This window comes from Uloborus diversus, chromosome 10, assembly GCF_026930045.1.
Source record: "Uloborus diversus isolate 005 chromosome 10, Udiv.v.3.1, whole genome shotgun sequence".
Taxonomy (NCBI): domain Eukaryota; kingdom Metazoa; phylum Arthropoda; class Arachnida; order Araneae; family Uloboridae; genus Uloborus; species Uloborus diversus.
In genome coordinates, this window is record NC_072740.1 from 112375398 (window position 1) to 112394170 (window position 18773).

Sequence of the window (18773 nt, forward strand, 5' to 3'; positions counted from 1 at the left end):
ACTTTCTGGGAAGCTTTGAATTAATTCATATTTTTCATAACGAAGAAAAAAAAATAAATAAAAGATCACTTGATTAATTACCTTTTCTACGTCATCACTCGGAGTGAAAAGAATCGGCGGCTTGAGCAGATCACTCATCGAATAAAACTCGGATCGTTCACAAGGAAGATGGAACATTTCATCAATTTTTTTCCTTCCTGGGAAAGTGATAGTTCCGTCATTTACACCTGAGGGAGAAATAATTAAATCAGGTTTTTGAAAAAATGAAGAACAAATGGAGCAATCTTAAAAAAATTAACACATATTTCTTTAATCGTTCTAGAAAATATTTTGATAAGAGGTTAGAACAACTTGAAGCTAGGCAACTTGTTCATTTTTTACTTTGCGAAAACAGAAAAACGTTGTTTACGTCGTTGCTAGTTTTCTCCTCACGTCCTCATTTATCATTCTATAGAACTTCTATCGTTTTTTAATTACATGAAAAATTTATTTTCCGAAGCATTTTGCATTTAATGGAGCTTTTGATGTTTTTAAAATTAGTTACCGGGATCATTTTGCACTTAAATAAAACTTTTAATGTTAATGATGGTTTTTCACTTGATGGAGGATTTAATTATGTTTATTCGCTTGTTAATTTTAAAAGTAACTTAAAAACAGAAAATAATGTGTGATATCGCCAAATGAATAGTTTTCATATAACTTTGACCAAATATGGCAGCAAATTCTATAAATGTAATAAATGTAGAACATCGCCAACCAGGGGCATGCACAGAAATTTTGGGGCCCGTAACAAATGACTTTTCCGGGACCCCCTCCATATTGTTTGCTTCTATATTTCACGCCTAGTTTAAAAAATATTGCGCCCCAAAGAGAAAATCTTAAGTTTCCAATAGTGATAAATCCACTATATCGGTTAGTAGCCATATTTTACACTATGGGCATTGGGAAATACTTGTGTGTGAATGTAATACACCTTCTGTTGTTTCTTCGGAACTTGCGGGCTTCTTGAGCACTATAAATTCACTGTTCAAAGAGGGATATTTCAAGAGTTATATTTCATATCTGCTTTTACGACAGAAAATATATGTTTTGTTATTTTATTTAATTTAAAATTCTGTCGTTATAGCCTCCATTTAGTTTATTTATGTTGCTCTTCTGCTGGTCTTGCCATAAAGTCCAAAGTGATTTTAAAACTAAACCAGGATGAAAATGTGTTTCTAATTCAGCTTTCCATTTTAGTTTGTTAAGCTTATCGGGATAACATTTTTCTATCAATTTAAATTACTTCCGGTGAAATAATGTCAAATAAATCTTCGTTAAATCCGTTTCGTTAATTAATGCGAAATTACACAGAAATGGAACAAAAAAAAAAGAAAAAATCGTGATACATCCGCTGCGGAGCAACTCACGGCATCATTTTTTTTAAAGTGTGGTCTGGGCCCGATCAAGGGAAAGTGATGCAAAGGTCTTGATAAAAGTTGCTGCCCTCCCTCCCTACCCACAAGAAAATTCTTTTCCAAAGTAGTTCGTGTGTGCTATAAAGCCAATCAAAGATTCAAGCCCATATATTGTGCACTAATCCTGGTAGAAATTCTCCCCCCCCCCACAAGTAGGTTCCCATATAATTTGATGTTTTTGCAAGCGAATATTACTTGAAAATCAACCAAAATTCTAGCAATAAATATTTATAGTGAAATTATTGAATTAAAACCTTGTAGAAAAGTGAAAATGTAATATAATATTAATAAAAGAAAGCTTATCTTCTGATAAGTTCAGAATCGACTGGGGCAGTTATAAAATAAATTACGGCGCAATATGTTCATACTCAAAGTGTCCTTACATTGCATTTTTAGCAAAATATAACAATTTTCAGAACTATTTGTGAAAAATGAGAGCAGTGAAATACAAATGGAAGTGTGCTAGTTTTTTAATCAAAATGTGGAGTTTTGAGAAACAGTAAAACAGTACAAATCATATTTCATAATTTAAAATACAAAATGTATTTTGTGAAAAAGGAGATGAAAGGAAGAAATTTACATATTTTTTTAATTCCCCAAAAAATATGATGAACATTTAGTCCGCGGACTAGTGAGATCGTGCGTTAATTTGACCTTAAGAACGGTGCATAATAATTGCAGTTTAAAACAAAAACATAGAAAAAAATACATTCAGGTAGTAAAAACCCTCTCTATTTTCTAAAGCAAAATGTGCATTCAGGTAGTAGAAACACACTATTTTCTAAAGCAAATTGCCTTCTTGCATAAAGTCATTTTACAAACCTCAGTCTAAATATATACTTTTTATATGACTTAAAAAATAGTGATAATAACAATAATATAACTACCAAAGGATTTTTCGTGTTCATTTAATACTAAAGGTGGCCCTAATAATGGAACAATATTAGGCACTTAACTCTTGATATATTAGACAGGAATAAAAGAATTTTCATACGTTAGTTAAAATGTTGCAATTTAAAAAGCATTATGTAACACTTTGCAATTAGTCGCTTATTAGAGCAGAGGCGCCGCTAATCATCTGTTTCAAATTAGTGAAACGAAACCTTGACTACTGCTGCATCAATAAATTAACATTTGTACAATGTAAATAATTAGGTTAAGCCTCTACTAACTCCAAACTCATTTGTCAAAAAGTTCAACATTTTTAGGAAAGGGTGGCAACGAGCTACTTATCAGTTTTTTCCCCCTTCTTTCCTTCTGTTGATGAGGCTGAACAATCGGAATGCCGAGGTTAATGTGGTATAACCTCTATCTGTTAAACGGATAGACTTGTTATTCCCTGTCACATAAAAGGTTAAAATAAAGTTTCGAATTTTCGCTAAAGACAGTTAATTTCATCTCTTACAAAAAATCGCCTTTTTACTCATTAATAACTTGCAATTTTCAATTTGATAAATAATATTCCGAAAGATAATTGTTCCTAGTTATTGTTCGCGCTATTTGCTTATTGAAAAGACTTCAAATTAATTTCTTGCATTCGTGAAAAGAAAAAACTGGCAAAAAGGGGCTAGTTGATCCATTTTGAATCGAGAAAGTTTCGGGTATTACTGGAAAACTTATATTTTAAAATAGAATTTATTATAATGATGAAAATGATGCCGGAAAAGGTAGTCAATTTAATTCCTGGTTAGGTATTGTTTATCATCTTGTCCTGAAGAAGATAATCTGTAACACCATTATACGTGTAGTGTAGACTGATCAGTGAATGAACACTTAAGCTCAAGTTCATTTTCAAAAACTCATAGCGCGCTGTTAAAAACTGTAGCATTTGGCAAATGTCAGTAAAACTACTTTAGATGATGTATGTAATTATTTTAAGAGTTTGAGAGAACTTTTACAGTTTTGTATCAGTTTTTTTTAAGGGGGGGGGGGGAGATTGAATCGAAAAAAAAGGTGCTCCGCCCCAATGACAGAACATGCCAGCCAGAGGTCCAACACGGCATTTCGAATCGTTTTCTTTCTGGAAATGTATACTACTTCCAATTCATCCAAGCAAAATGTTTGAAACTTTTTTTTTTTTAATGAACTACGAGCTGTTGTTTTTGACCGACTAGTGGATGAAGAATAAAGGTGTTCATTTACTAGTCGGTTAACCCTATGCAACTTTCGTTCTGCATTTGTGCTTTGTTTTTTCAATAAACAGTCGTATATAAATAATCTGATTTTTTAAAACATACTTTGTCCTCTCCTCCCCCTCTACTTCGCCACAAAGTGTCACACTTTACCTTACCCCCACCCCTTGTAATATATCGCGCTATAGAGTAGAAATACATCGTTATAGAAAAATGTTTTTATTTCAGCCGAAATGTCTGATGTCACACTTCTAGTTACCACCTCGCTCCCAGTTTTCACAAATTGTCACATATTCATCAACCTCGCTCCCACAAAGCGTGACATTATTTGTGGACGACCCCTAATTAAACACACCATCATTTTATTGACTGTGATCAGTAATACGTCATCATTTTCGAAGTTTCTAACTTCGCTCTTCCTCGCAGACACAGACAGAAAATTGCCTAAATTAATCACAACAAAACCCTAGTTTTTTCCTACAATGTCTAGTTACTGTTACCATCACGCAAGAAAACATTTAACAAAATGTTTCAAATCGAAAAAACTTGCAATAAACATCCAAAATGGATAATCACTGCTCTCGGAACCTTAGTTGTTTTTCCACCTGACATTTTCCATTTTTCCCATTCTTAATCACTAATTGCGAAGACCTCCAGTAATTTAAGTTGATGTTCCCGATCAAATGTCCTCGTTTCCGAAGTTTGCATTAGGTGCATCCAAAGAAAAACTGACCTCAATCAATCCTGCCTTAAAGCCAATATTCCAAAGAAGTTTTGAATGTCTGAAAAAAACTTCGCTTAAAACTCAAGAAACAATGAAAGTTGAATAATCAGTAACCCTCATTCAAAGATTACTATCCGACAGCTCTAATGGAGTAAGGAAATTAATGAACAACGGTTGATGGTTCAAGTAAAAGAATTTCCAGCTTGAAATGCCAAGGAGTTTCACTCAGCTGCGAGATATGAGTTATATCTGTGAAAAGTCTCCGGATATCTGATGAAGAAAATTAACATAAATTTGCAAATTTAAAATGCAAGAAATGCGATATTGTTTTAATCTTGGTCTAAATCAATGTATATCATGTTTATTCTCAAATTTTCTTCCGTTGTATCATTTATCTTCTCGTGTAAAGATAAAGATGTTGATAAACATTTTCTCGCCTTATTTTCTGGGAAATGAGAATATTTTCAGCAATATGTTTGATTGTGTAGAAATTAATCAACTAAAGGGATAGTTATTAAAAAATGGCACCATTTAGTAATATGTAGCGATATTTTATTTAGTACTAACTGATAAGTTCATAAAATAATTAATTGTACTGTTTTAGTTAGAAAAATCCAAAATTAGTTTTGCCATCGTAAACATAGCGATGATTTTACTAAAGAAATAACTAACTTTAACTAACTTTAACTCAAGCTGAAAACTACCATTTTTAATCAAACCCCGTTTTACTAAACTTAAAATTGCTAAAAAGTTGAATCAACTGCAAGAAATGAGTATATGTGTGGAAAGTCTCCTGTTTTTATCTGAAGAAAATTAATATAAATTTACAAATTTGAACTAGAAGAAATGTGATATTGTTTTCATTTTCGACTAAAATCAATGTATATAATGTTGATTCTCACATTTTCTTCCTTTTTGGCTCAGTTATATTTTTGTGTAAAGACAGAGATGTTGATAAACATTTTCTCACATTACTTTCTTGGAGATGAGAATATTTTCAGCAACATGTTTGATCATTTAATTAGTTAATCAATTTAAGAGGGAATTCTTAGAAAATTAAGGCTTTTAAGAATATTTTAAAAACCTGATTGTACTTTGATTATTGTACTGTTTGGGTTGGAAAAATTCAAAATTAGTTTCGCTATCACAAACACAGCGATGATTTTCCAAAAAAAAAAAAAAAAACTCACGCCAACTTCAGCTGAAAATTACCTTGATTAATCAAACCCAATTTCTCTAAATTCAAAACTTATAAAAAGTTGAATTAGCTGCAAGAAATAAGTTATGTATGTTAAAAGTCTCCGTATTTTTGACGAAGATTAAAATAAATTTGCAAAATTTGAGTCGCTAAACCTGCGATATTGTTTCAATCATACGCAAAACCAATGTTTATTATGTTTAATCTTCCACTTTCTCTGTTGTATCATTTATCTTTTCATGTAAAGGTAGACATGTTGATAAACTTTTTATCAGCTTAATTTCTTAGAATTTTTTTCAGCAACATATTTGATTGTTTAATAGTTAATCAACTAGTGGGCAAGTTCTTTAAAAATAACAGCATTTAAGAATGCGGGGAAGTATTTTCTTTTTATTACCTATTGGAAACACAAAACCGGTTAACGATGGAACTTCCCCTTTCTTGTACCGAAGTTTCCAGTTTTGACAAATTAAATTAATGGGATTTGACAATAATGGAAATGCTGTCTTTGAACTGAATGATACGCTTTTAAATTATTCCCACGCCAGGGCACAAAACTAGATTATTTTAACATGGAAAAAATATTTCGACCCCTTCTCTCTCGTGTTCAATGTCTTGACTTCACTAAAAAAACAGGTTGGTACAAAAAACAAGCCTGTTCGTTCATTCTTTCAAAGTTTGTTTTAGGATTCCTTCTTCCTTAGGATTCCTGCTGTAATTTTTGTTAAGAGAAAAATAAAGAGAAAAATAAAATATGTCTACAAATAAACGAAGTTGAAATAGAAAACCAAAGTTAAGTATAGTTAAACAAATTATGCATCCTTTACTTTTAAACGAAAATAATATTTTTAGTGATAGCTCAGAATTTCAGCACCCTTCTAAGTCACTCATCATCTTCGTTTCGAGTGTTTATTATCGAGAGGGTGTAATTGCACTTCATTCATTTATCCGCACAAGTTGTCTTAATAAAATATTTCTATTTTTTATTTTTCTCGCGGCATTTGTTTCAATATGATGCTTGTGAGAGAAAAAATATTTGAATTATAGAATATAATATTTCATCTTCATCTAACTCACTCATCGCCTTAATTTTTGGGGTTAATTAGCAAAGCGGTTTCGTTGTACCTCGTTCATTTATTCACAACGCAGCGCCCCGAGCTCAAATTTTCAGGAGGACAGAAATTCTCAACTTGCCGAATGGAACTCCAAATTTTGCCGACTGATGATAATTTTGTCGAATGGAACTCCAAATTTCGCTGAACGATGATAATTTTGCCGAATGGAAACTCCAAATGTTCCCGAATGATGACAATTTTGCCGAATCGTCAGAGAAAATTTGCCGAATAAGGAAAATTTTGGGACCCGTGACCTTCCATCGGAGCGCCCCTGAACATAGTTTAACATCTAACTAATTTTTATTATTCTTGTTGCATCGGTTTCAGTATGATTTTTATGGAGAAAAATATTTTCAGTGACAGCAGAAATTTTCAACTCCTTCTAAATCACTCATCGTTTTTGTTTCGGGCGTTGATTATTGAAACGGGTTTCGTTCTTCCTCATTCATTCATTCACACCTCTTGTCTTAACACGATACAACATCTTACTGATTTTTATTATTCTTGTTGCATCGATTCCAATATTATATTCACTTAATCTGTGACGTAAACGCAGTAGAATCGAAAAGAATGGACATTATTAATTGTTAGTAACATCATTTATCTCTACCAAGGGCAGACAGAAAACCTATTTCTCGCGGCAAAAATGGACGTGTGTGATGGGGTTAATTAAGCAGCAAGTTCAAAGGTCGGATTTAAGTACTGACTGATGCGATAAAACAGGAAAACTCCTAACTTGAACTGAAAAACAAACAGAAAGCAATGCAAAACAATTTCTTCGGAACATTTGATATTTTCAATTGGCGATTATAATTAATGACTGAAATTGGGCTGCAGTCAATCATTGTGTGGTATACAGAGGAATCGAGGAAGTGCGTTAGAAGTCGTTTGCTTTTTCGGCCTTTTTTTTTTCTTCATAGCTGTTATTAAAAGCTCACTTTCTGTGGTTGATTTATTCGAAGTTGGACTTAAACATATGGTCGGATAAAAGTCAACAGGGAAAAGAAATTAGCATAGGTGTTCGGTGTTAGATATAAACAGAGTAAAGATTATTTATCCTTTCTGTCTAGTTAGTGAATAAAACTAACCGATAGAAAATGATTATCTATTTTAAAAAAATCTTCCTGAGATAAAAAGAGAAATACTTATTTTGTGTACCCATCAGGAGTTTGTCATATGTGAGGTAGTCATGCTTTTTGGTAGGCTCCAATAGAAATAATTATCATGTGCATTTCTCGGGAAACGAACACAAACGCAGTCCTTTTGTAATAGAAATAATTCTCATGAACACTCGTCAGGAGACGAACACTTGCGACACTTTAATAAGGATTGAGTAGAGAAAATTCTCATGTGTACTCTTCGAAAAACAGGCATGAGCAATGAGGACGTAAGGTTATTGTAACGTTACACTAAAATGCATCAGGAAGATAAGTTTTCATAAGTTGTCAATGAAATAAGTCTAGAGCAACTATAATTTTCCTCTTGGATGAAGGTGGAGTAGGGAGGGGGGTCCATAACAAAATGGTACTTTATCCTGGGGAGTAGGATTGACAAGATTTTTTGAAAAATTGAATATATTTTTAATTACAGTCTTTCAGGTTAGCTTTGACCCACAATTTCTTTATTTTAAACCACTAATATTTTAATTGTTTAGTAGTCGAACTGGCTTGTAATGAAAACTGTTTTAACGAAAACCTTGAATTTATATGGATGTCCGACACATTTGGTTGGTACAATGCACAGTCTAAGTGAGCTCAACTCATTTTTAACGAGCAAACCCTGCATAAAGCGAGCAACAGTTTTGTGATTCCATACAATTTACAATGTCTTTTCGCTCAACTAAATCTTTCTTAGAAAATTCCTTCACCATTCTGAAATCTATCGAGAGTTTTAGTAATGGCTAATGAGTCATCAATCATTGGAACAACTAATGGGGGTAGTCATTTATGAGTACTTATTAGTATATTGCAGTTTTTAAATTCAAGCTAATGTAGATGAAAAGTACTAATTATAATGAAAGTTAAGACTAAAACAACAAATGAAAGTATTTGAAGCTGAACAACTCTCAACGTACTCAATGGCTTTTGAAGTGCAGAAGGGCTTCAAACTTTTTAAAAGCCATTGGTGCAAATGACGATGTTTTTAGTCTATGAATAATCCATGAAAAACATAACACGAGACTAACAGTTCAAAGCAAATTAACCAACTTCTTAGGTACAGTGCAGAAAAAAAAAATAATCAAGTGTGTATGATTTTTGTATGATTTCTTTCAAGATCCCGTTTTTTACGAGCACTCAGTTATAACGAACAAATATGGCGGTAACTCGCGTTCATTATAAGCGAGTTGAATTGAATTTTTAGCTCGATATGGTAGAAAAACTCTTTGAAGTATTGTACACTGGTCCAAAGTTAAGACATGATAGTTATTCCATTCATTTAAAATGAGTTATTTACTCTGATTCAAAGATATTCTGACATTTAGATGAACTTGGAGTCACGTCAAAAATGAGATGCAAAGAAAAAAAAATTATCATATACATACTAGGTCCCTTTTCTTTTGGAAGTGAGGGGGGCAATTGCCCCCATTGCCCACTCGTACGAGCCACCTATGCTCTAAAGCATAGGTGGCAAGTTTCCCTCCCAAATTTAGCAATAAAAACTCATCGCCTCCTTCTATATAGTTTAGATAATGATATGAATAAAGTTAAAGGAAAGAATGCTCACCTGGTGCGGTAGTCAATTTCCTCTTGGCTGCTCTACGTTCTTCATCTCGTGTTTTTCTTTCGGCACCCTAAATTCAAAAAGAAGAGATGATTGATATGGGTTCATACATTGCAGAACGCAATAACTCAAAATGCTTCAATTTTATAATTTCAAATTCTGCCTCATATATCTATCCACGAAACAACGTACAATTAACCTGCTGTGCAACTTAATCTTACCTTGCATGAAGCGAAAATGTAGAGATATCTGAATAATAAAACCATTATAAGGAATAATGCACTTTCACGTTATTCCTGAACATATTTGGAATCTAGTAAATATTTTTGAGGATATTCAAATCGGTTATTTTCCAAAATACTGTGAGGGATTGAAAAAAAAAATTTTTTTTTGAATGCATATTCACGATGTTTTAACTCTTTAAGGAAAATGGAAAATGAGTGTCTTCTAAGTTCAAAATTTATTTCTGAATTTATGAATGAAAAAAACTTTAATTATGTATTTTTTTCATTCTATTAAGGCATCATGAATTTAGTATTACACTGTTAAATATAAAGTTAAATGTTTCACCAAGAAATTGGCCTATACATTTAGCTAATTTAAATCTAGCTAAATTCTCCTTTAGCTATGTTATTGCTTTTAAGTTTCACCAATGGGGGGGGGGGGGAAATGGTGCTCTTACAAACAGTTTGCAAAACTACTATTGCATTGGTGAAACGCATCAACAATCAGTTGAGTACAACTAAATTTTAGTAGATTTAACTTGTTTTGTGGGGAAACATTTAGCTTTATTTTGAAAAATGTAACAAAAAAAAAGGTTATTTTTTAAAACGCGTAGGGGAGACTGGGGATACTTGATCCCCACTTTAGTTTTCAATTTTTTTTCTCTGCTGCAAATTATTTTTATTTTTATTTTTATTTTTTTTTAAGTACGTGAACAAAGGTAATTTTTTCCTCTATCTGATCGAATTTTTTTAGAGTGAAATTAAACAGATAGTTTTGATAAAATAATTTTTTTCAATAATTTCCTAAAGGGATCACGTATCCCCACATCAAGCAATACATGATCCCTTCATGAGGGATACTTGATCCCACTGAGAAAATACATAGACTTTTCATTAGATCAACAGTTTATTTATGGATTTCCGTTTTCTACATAATGTTTGTAAAAAATAACATTATTTCTAATTTTCTTTATTAAGTTATAATAATGTGAACACAAAATATCATTGTTTTAAATTCCGCTAGGACATTTTTTAAAAAAATGTACACAACTTGAATGAACTTATGATGCTTTTGATCAGTTACTTATTCACCAATACAGTTGTGAACAATAGATTTTTTAACTAAAACTAACATTATTTTAAGAAGCACAATGAAGCTAAAATTACAAGAAATTTAAAAAAAATGGATGACAAGCGCGAAAATCAACTTATTTGCTTCTTAGCTAACAATAATAAAATTAAGGGTTATATCAATGGATTTAATGTTTAAAAAGAGGGAAGAAAAATTTAAGTATCAATGTACTTATAAAAAAGAAAAGAAAATCTAGCATATGTTTTCAAAACCTGATGAGTCAAGTGCAAACAATTCGTTTGTTGCAGTTCTTAAAGTTCCGCTCAACCCAACTGGATGTGTGCAGCTTAACACATTTTGTTAATTTTTCAGAAAAAATAGATTGATTAAGCATATTACCTTATTTAGAAAACTCATTTCAAACTCTAGAAATCCAACTTTGCATTTTATCCGCTACTGGGTCTACATAATGGACAACTCACTTTTTTGTTGTAAATCTAACTAAAACAAAATCATTTTTTTCCTTCCAACAAAGATTTGACGTCTATTAAAATTTGTTCCAGCTCATTTGACTGATCAAAACATAATTCATCAGTAGAGTTAGTTTGTATTTAGATCTTTGAGGTGTTATGTGGGTTACAAGTGCGAACTAATAATTTTTTTGTTTAGCATATTTACTGCAGTGATTGTTTAAATCTATCACTCATACTATGATAAATTTTATTATGTCAACATGGCTATGAATGTTTAAAGTTAATGTCAACTAAGTAAACAACTGTTATATTGTTTTCATTGTGTTTATATTGTCATATGGATACTTGATCCCTGCGATCATGTATCCCTCTAAACGAAGTTATCAAGTATCCCTAATGTGCGATTTTTACAAACATACTTGTTCTATTATTAACAATCAGTGGCAATTAACTAAAAATATGTCTCAATTATTAAAGACTGTCTATACTTTAACATTACACATCGGTATTTTTTTTTTTGAGTTGTATATAACAGATTATGTAAACTTTAGAATGCTTTCCTAAAAAAAGTTGACCTTGACACTTTCAGACAATTATTTCTTGAGCTAAAACAAAATAGCTGAAAAAAAATATTGCCAGTTTTTATGTACAAGTATAACTTTAATATAATTGTGAGGTTTCAAATCTCTACTTCATGATTTTGGTACATTTTTGGCTGTGGGATCATGTATTCCTAGAAATCAAGTATCCCCAGTCTCCCCTACAGTTCTTTTTTTTTCCAACACTTCAAATTTTGATGCTCACAGTTAAGCTTATAATCATCAAATGCTTCAAATTCAATCGTTATATAAAATTCCAAGACGTCATCGTATGACAAGAGGTTAAGGATTTTTGGTTGAATTTAGTTCTTAAAGAGCCATACGAGATTGACGTTCCGAAATGAGGAGGAAAGCGGGAAGCAATGAATTTGTAATATTTGAACGGTTTTAAAGTGATTAAATACTGATGTTGAACATACATCGCTTTCTTAAAAAGAAATAAGAAATAAGCATATACCAAAATGTACTGATTAATGTTGACTATGGTTCGATTCATTTTGTTATCACCAAGAAACATTCGGATTTCATGTTTCGTTTGTCTGTTTTAGACTTGAACATTAGAGGCAAAGTTTGTAAAATTTAATTTACTTACGATGAACTCTATATGCAACCCTTTTGTCGAATCAAAATAAACCATAATGAAGATTAAAGAGATCTTTTGACAGAAAAACAAAATAGGAATTGCAGTAGTTTCATTTGTATTCCGCTCACAAAAATCCAAGATAAAAAAGAAAACCTCGCCAAAATATATGTTGCTTTCTCTCTGCAAACCGCCTACTAAACTTTGCCAACTCGTTTTTTCAGAACCGAAACTTGAGGAATCTCGTTTCCTTTCAAAAAGTATTTTTCCTCTTTGTATATTTCACCATTGTTATCATTGCTTGTGTCAAGAACACAATAGTTACAGAGACAGTTGGCAATGTCTTTTGAACAGCGGTATGGTGTACCACCGAGGATTAATATTCCTTTTGAGACAGCTGAAGATGAACTGCGCACACTTTTTCAAACCTGAAAATGATGGCAGGCGGGTATCATAGGTGCATATAAATTTATAACAGAAAGATTTAAGTAACAGACCATGACAAGGCCAGTTCAGAACTGCTGTAGTTGTTCTTTTCTTAAGCCTTGGAAAAGAGTTCTGTTGTACATTAGCATATACTTCCCTAAATCTTCAATACGATTTTTTTGCATGTAATTTAAAAGTAAGATTCAACAACGGCTGTTAACGCTAAGGCCGAATTCAGATTGAGCTCAGACGTGATGAGACTGTGGTAACATCCTTCGTCTTCAAGTCATTTAACAAATATGTGTTGACGTTTATATTGAAGGAAAACTTAGCTTTTGACAAGCTAAAGATCAAGCTGATTCAGGCTGTTGGCGTACACTGCCGTGGGAAGGTAAAGCTCAGTATCTGCATCAAAGAATTTTTGAGGTATTTGAAGAAGTTTGTTTCGGATTTCATACTAACAATAGGGAAATGTTGGAAATTGACTATTTTTTTGTGCTTTTTTTCAGCAGAAACCAAATAAGAAATCTTGTACCGTAAAAATAAAGTACAATACAGCCATGGGAAGGTAAAGCGCAGTATCTGCAAACTTTTCTCTCTCTCTCTCTTTTCTTTATTTTTTTTTATTTTTTTTTATTTTTATTTCTTTTTTTTTTTTTGCATTTTAGTCATCTATTGCACTTTAGCTTTATTCTTCTACAGGACTGCTTTTTTTGGTTTCCGTTGAAAGTACAGCACGTAAAAAGCGTCAAACTTCAACATTTCCCTATCATTAGTACGAACTCCAAAACGTGTTTCTTCAAATATCCCAGAAATACATTTCTGCAGATACTGCGCTTTACCTTCCTACGGCAGTACACATATGCATTTGTGTCATGTTGACACGGAAATTGTGTTTTCACACTGTAAAAATAATGATGCCTACATTTAAAGAATGCGATTGCAACAAATAGTAAATTGTATCGCACAGGAGATTTTACACATGGAGACACTGAACACCATATCTGACGCATATAATGACAGGAAAATCCGTGACTTCAATAATCGCCAACCCTTAGGTAGGCCATAACACGTTCCGGACAGAGAAATCATCTTACAATAATTTCTCTAACAAATTACTTTTTGTACGAAATAAGTATCAACTTATGACATAGAGCGACAGGTGTCAATCTTATTGCTACAAATTGTTTTTCGTCAATCTAATCAGACAAAAATAGGTGACATAATTTCAGTATTAAGAATTCTCAATAAACGTGAAAGATTTGAGGCTGATTTTTCTATTCAAAACAATTAACACAAATTTGATAACAGAAGCTAGTTTCAGTACTAAAGTGCATAAAAAAGTGCACTTTATTTATTAAACATAAACGACAGATAGTGTACTCTATTTAGTTTAATATAGCTTAAGAGGTATTATTTTCAGTACGAATGAAGACATTTTTAATATATTCATACCAAGCAGTAACTTTGCTAAGTTAAATTGATGTACTGAAAAATAAAACGTTCAAAAATATTTTCACAAAAAGGGATTTACGATCTTCCCATCATTGTTTAGTTTACGAAAACTAAATAAACTCTTTTTTAACTTCTTTACTTATTTTAAGGGGCAAAACTCCTTTCAATTAAAATGATTTTCCAAGGAAAACGAAAGTTTCACTAATATAATCAATCAAAGTGTTTTACGGTTATCTTTTCTCATTACTTATTTTATGAAGCAAGAATTTGACTAAGCACATGAAAATATTTTTGTTTAGTAAACCACTATGTGTTACCACAAAAACAAAACTCAATAATCTATCTGTTTCTATCTTATTCTGATCTGGAAAACCAAAAAACAATCACTCAACGTGACATCTTTAACCTATTTGTATTAGGTACGGCTTTTAACCCAATCGTATAACAACGTTTTTGTCCCAATAAGAAACAAAAAATCACCCATCTTGTCTGAAGTTTTTTTTCCTTTCCAGACATTTCAAGAAGTCACTTAAATGCTCCTTCATGACATTTTTGCCCGAAGGGATCATTAACTGAAGGAAAATTCAAAATAAAAAAAGAAATTGAAAATAAAAGAAAATGTTCGTATGTTTAAAACAGATAATGGTTAGATACTGCTCAAGGCAGCATCATAGGTCATTCCATAGGTTGCGTGCCTCTTGCTTTCTGTTGATTCGAGTTTTGATTGCTAATATCGTTTCTCTAATAAAAAGAGTTTCTTTATTTCTTTTTCTCATTATTTTTTTCTATGACTAAAGCTGTCTTCATCAAAGTGATAGTTGGTTGTTATTTGTTATTATTGATTCCGGCAGCTCCTTTTATGTCTTCAACGGAGCAATATTTTTGACAGCATTTGCTTCACGTTTCTTTCACCGCACAGACTGAGGTTGGTAAAGTTAATAATCAGATGATCAGAAGTTGATTGTGAAACAACGCCATAAAAGATCACTCTGAATTTCCCTCGGTGAGTGCCTCTACGGAGTATGCATCTTAACTCTTAAATCGTAGTCAATAAAATTGGTAGATATTAAAAATTAGAAAAGTTAAGAAGTTGCTGTTAGTATTTTGAACAAAAGTGTAAGTACTACAACGGAGCAGCCGTCTTAACCACTTTTGTCAGTTTCTGTAGATTGGAACTTTTGATTGCTAATATCCGTTTCTCTAATAAAAAGAGCTTTTTTATTTCCTTTTCTTATTATCTTTTTCTATGACTAAAGCTGTCTTCATCAAAGTGATAGTTGGTTGTTATTTGTTATTATTGATTCTGGGAGCACTTTTTATGTTGGAGTAACTTTTGAGAACAATATTTTGATAGCGATCGATTTTTCTTCACGTTTCTTTCACAGCAGAGACAGAAGTTAAATTATATTCAGAAGATCAGAAGTTGATAGTGAAACAACGCAATTAAAAATCGATCTAAATTTCAGGTGGTGAGTGTTTCAACGGAGTAGGCATCTTAACCCGTATAGTCAATAAAATTAGTAGATATTAAAAGTTTGAAAGTTTCAATCTTTTAAGATTTAACCCTTAAAAGTGTAACCTCAACAGTATCATCTCATATAATTTCAAGCATTTCTGCAAATTTTACCTCTCTAAGTAAATCAAACTTTCCATTAATTTTTAAATTTCAAATCTTAATATAACTATTGGATGAACTAAATGCCGCATACCCCCAAGAGTGTGAAGGTGGAGAGAAAAAGGTGCCTAAAAAACAGGGCCTACTTTTCTTTGAAACTTAGAGATTTACTCAAAATATCGTATACTTTTGAAGAATGTGTCTTTGGATATAGTCTGAATAGCATTTGTATCAAGACGGTATATTTGTACGGTATATCAAGACTGCAGAAGCCTTTCCACTTGGCTGTCTGCAGATGGTGATTAGTCCAGTTCAGAAAAAGTAATTAGTACATAATTTACAAGAACAGGAACGCACACTAATAATCACATTGCTCTTACCGGAAGAGATAATAAAAATACTCTATAATACTTAAATATTTACTAATCAAACAATCAGTTATACGAAGCCGTATTTCTTTATTTGTGTTGATTTTTTGAACGCCTCGATACTTTATTAATACCTTAATTATTCAGTTTACATACAGAAAAAAGTATTTTTTTTTCTAATTTGTTAAGCTTTCAAAGTTTTATGATTAAACTTTTGAAATTTTGGTAGGGTTAAAAATTAGTAAATACTGCTAGGAGTTTTTATCTTTTTTTTCCACCAGTTCCTTTGATGAAAATAATACATTGTTCACATACATATGATGCAATACCTTTTACATCACTTACTTTTTTGTAATTTTTATTGTTGAATCATTTTCTCTGTCTTAAAAATTAAAAACCTGTGCAAAATATATTTGTACTAAGCTTCAAATTTTTGACGTTTTTCCTCGTAGAAAGGTGACTAGCAAAAGTAATTCACTTACTTTTGAGTTAAAAGATATGATACAATTAAACAAAAACAAAACAAAATATCGAGGTAAATTTATTCTGTGAAACGCATCGTTAAAAAAAAAAAAAAAAAAATCACAAATAATTGTTTTCCTACTGCCTCTTAAACAAGCTTATCCGTTCTTATAAGTGATTTTCATTCGAAATAACAAGTGAAATATATATATTAATATGTAACACTTATAATTTGGGCTTAAAAGATACAAACTTAATGTATGTATCAATTTGGATAAGCATGTTTTGAAATTTCTTCTAGCATTTTTTTTTCGTTCTCTTTTTGTGTTTCAAATATATAACACTGGACTGAAAACTTACAAAATTTGAAATTTTACTGCAGTTGGCACACGAGGTTTAAAATCTTTTTCTGTATTCTGTTAAGATGGAACTTAACCCAGTCTAACCGAATAGCATATGCGACCTCAAAATGCCTCGAAGTTGGAAAATTTACGTGATAGAAGCTCTTGCTGACCTCGAGGTAATTGTTGGAAGTTAAGATGGATGGGTCTGAGCTTGCCTTTCCATGATCTTTTGTCCTCTGGTAGAAGATTCTGTCTTAAGACACTAGCTTACCCTATGATATTCAGTTCAATACTACCCACTGGGACGTCTGAAGACGACACACCCCCTTAGCTACCCGCTGAGGGAGCATTGCGAACGAGGATTATGATAGATAGAGTGTTAGAAGGGGTAACTTAAGCCCAGGGTCAGAAGTTTATTGCAATAAAAAAGAAACGGCTAGACAACAGGTGTGGCATGCCGAGAAACTGACATCTTCATGGGAGAAAAGAGCAAAAATAGTTCTGAAAGGTCAGCAGCAGTGATAGAGAGCAAGGAGGAAGACGTCTCTGCACTAAATACAGAAGATAAAACACTCGAGATTAATTCCTAAGCAGGTCACAGCTATGACTAATCCGAGATCTTCAAATTCCATTGATTTTTCCACGACACTGGGTGTAACCTATTTTCGTGGTCTTCGAAATTTCATCTTTTGCCGTTACAGTAGGACTAGCTTTTTTCGCAAACTTTGACATGACAGAAGTCAGTGTAAGTCATTTATTTCCTTAAATTCTGGCTTTGCTTAGGAGCTGCTACCCTAAGTTAGAAAGAGGTTTGTATTACAATTGATGTAATATAACATTGCAGTTGTTTCAATACACTGCATTGCAGTAGTTTCATCGCAATACATTGCGATGGCTGCAATTCATTTTTTAAAAAAAGGAAATAAATTCGTGTGCACGTATTAATTAACAAGTAAGAGACTGGTCAGGGACTTCATAAATTTGAACACTCAATTTTCATTTTCAATTTTATTTTCTTAAACATACACAACCACTCTCAAAAATGAATCGCTCATCGAGGATTCTTCAATCGTAAGACTAAATTTTGAAATTTACAGCAACGCTTTTCTCTGGATCAAAACCTCATGCTCAAATCTCAAGAAATGTTCGCCAATTTGACGAAAAGTTTACTTGAAGTAACTATTACTAAGCTATTTCGTCATATGTTCTATTTTTTTTAAAAATATTCCTGCCTATCTCTAACTGCCGGGGAGATTAAAAATAAATACTTATGCATAGCTATGGAAAATTTAGTTCGAATGTATCTTTTGGTTAACAATGGCACTTCGAAATATTTTATTGGATGCTGTGTATGCTATTGCTGCAGTGTGTCCAATAGTTCTTCCAAGTATTGATTTCGTCGCAATAATGCATTATTTCCAAAAGCTATGTTTGTCACGATTAGTTAGTGCCATGGAATATGTGGCATTAATTGAAGATTTGAAAAATTACTTTTTCAACGAACTTCCATTTCTTTTGAATCTAGGTAATTGAGCAGAAAAGCAGTTTATCCTCAAATAAAAAAAAGAAGAAGGGCGGGGGGAAGGTTCGAGAACTCATGTATAACTTACCACTTTTATCATGGAGGTATCATCATTATAACACTATTTTTTACCAAATAACAAATTTTCCTTGTTAATTAGAAACGAAGCTTCTAGAGCAAAAAGGGCAAGTGCCAAAATTTAAAAATTGGAGATAACGCGTACAAATGGTAAACTCTCATCTATTTTGGGGAAGGAGATGGCATTCTTAGGCCTGGTAAGCTGCTA

At 32.2% G+C, this 18773-nt stretch overlaps 1 protein-coding gene across 1 annotated transcript in view; it reads right to left on the reverse strand.

Moving 5' to 3' along the window:
* The window catches only part of LOC129231134 (protein grainyhead-like), a 211357-nt gene that overhangs the window by 14150 nt on the left and 178434 nt on the right, over nt 1-18773 (reverse strand). Inside the window, exons 11-12 of the mRNA XM_054865381.1 lie at nt 9351-9417; nt 82-227 (exon numbers count right to left, since the gene is read on the reverse strand). Of these exons, the coding sequence (XP_054721356.1) occupies nt 82-227; nt 9351-9417 (213 nt within the window). The remainder of the gene's footprint in view (nt 1-81; nt 228-9350; nt 9418-18773) is intronic.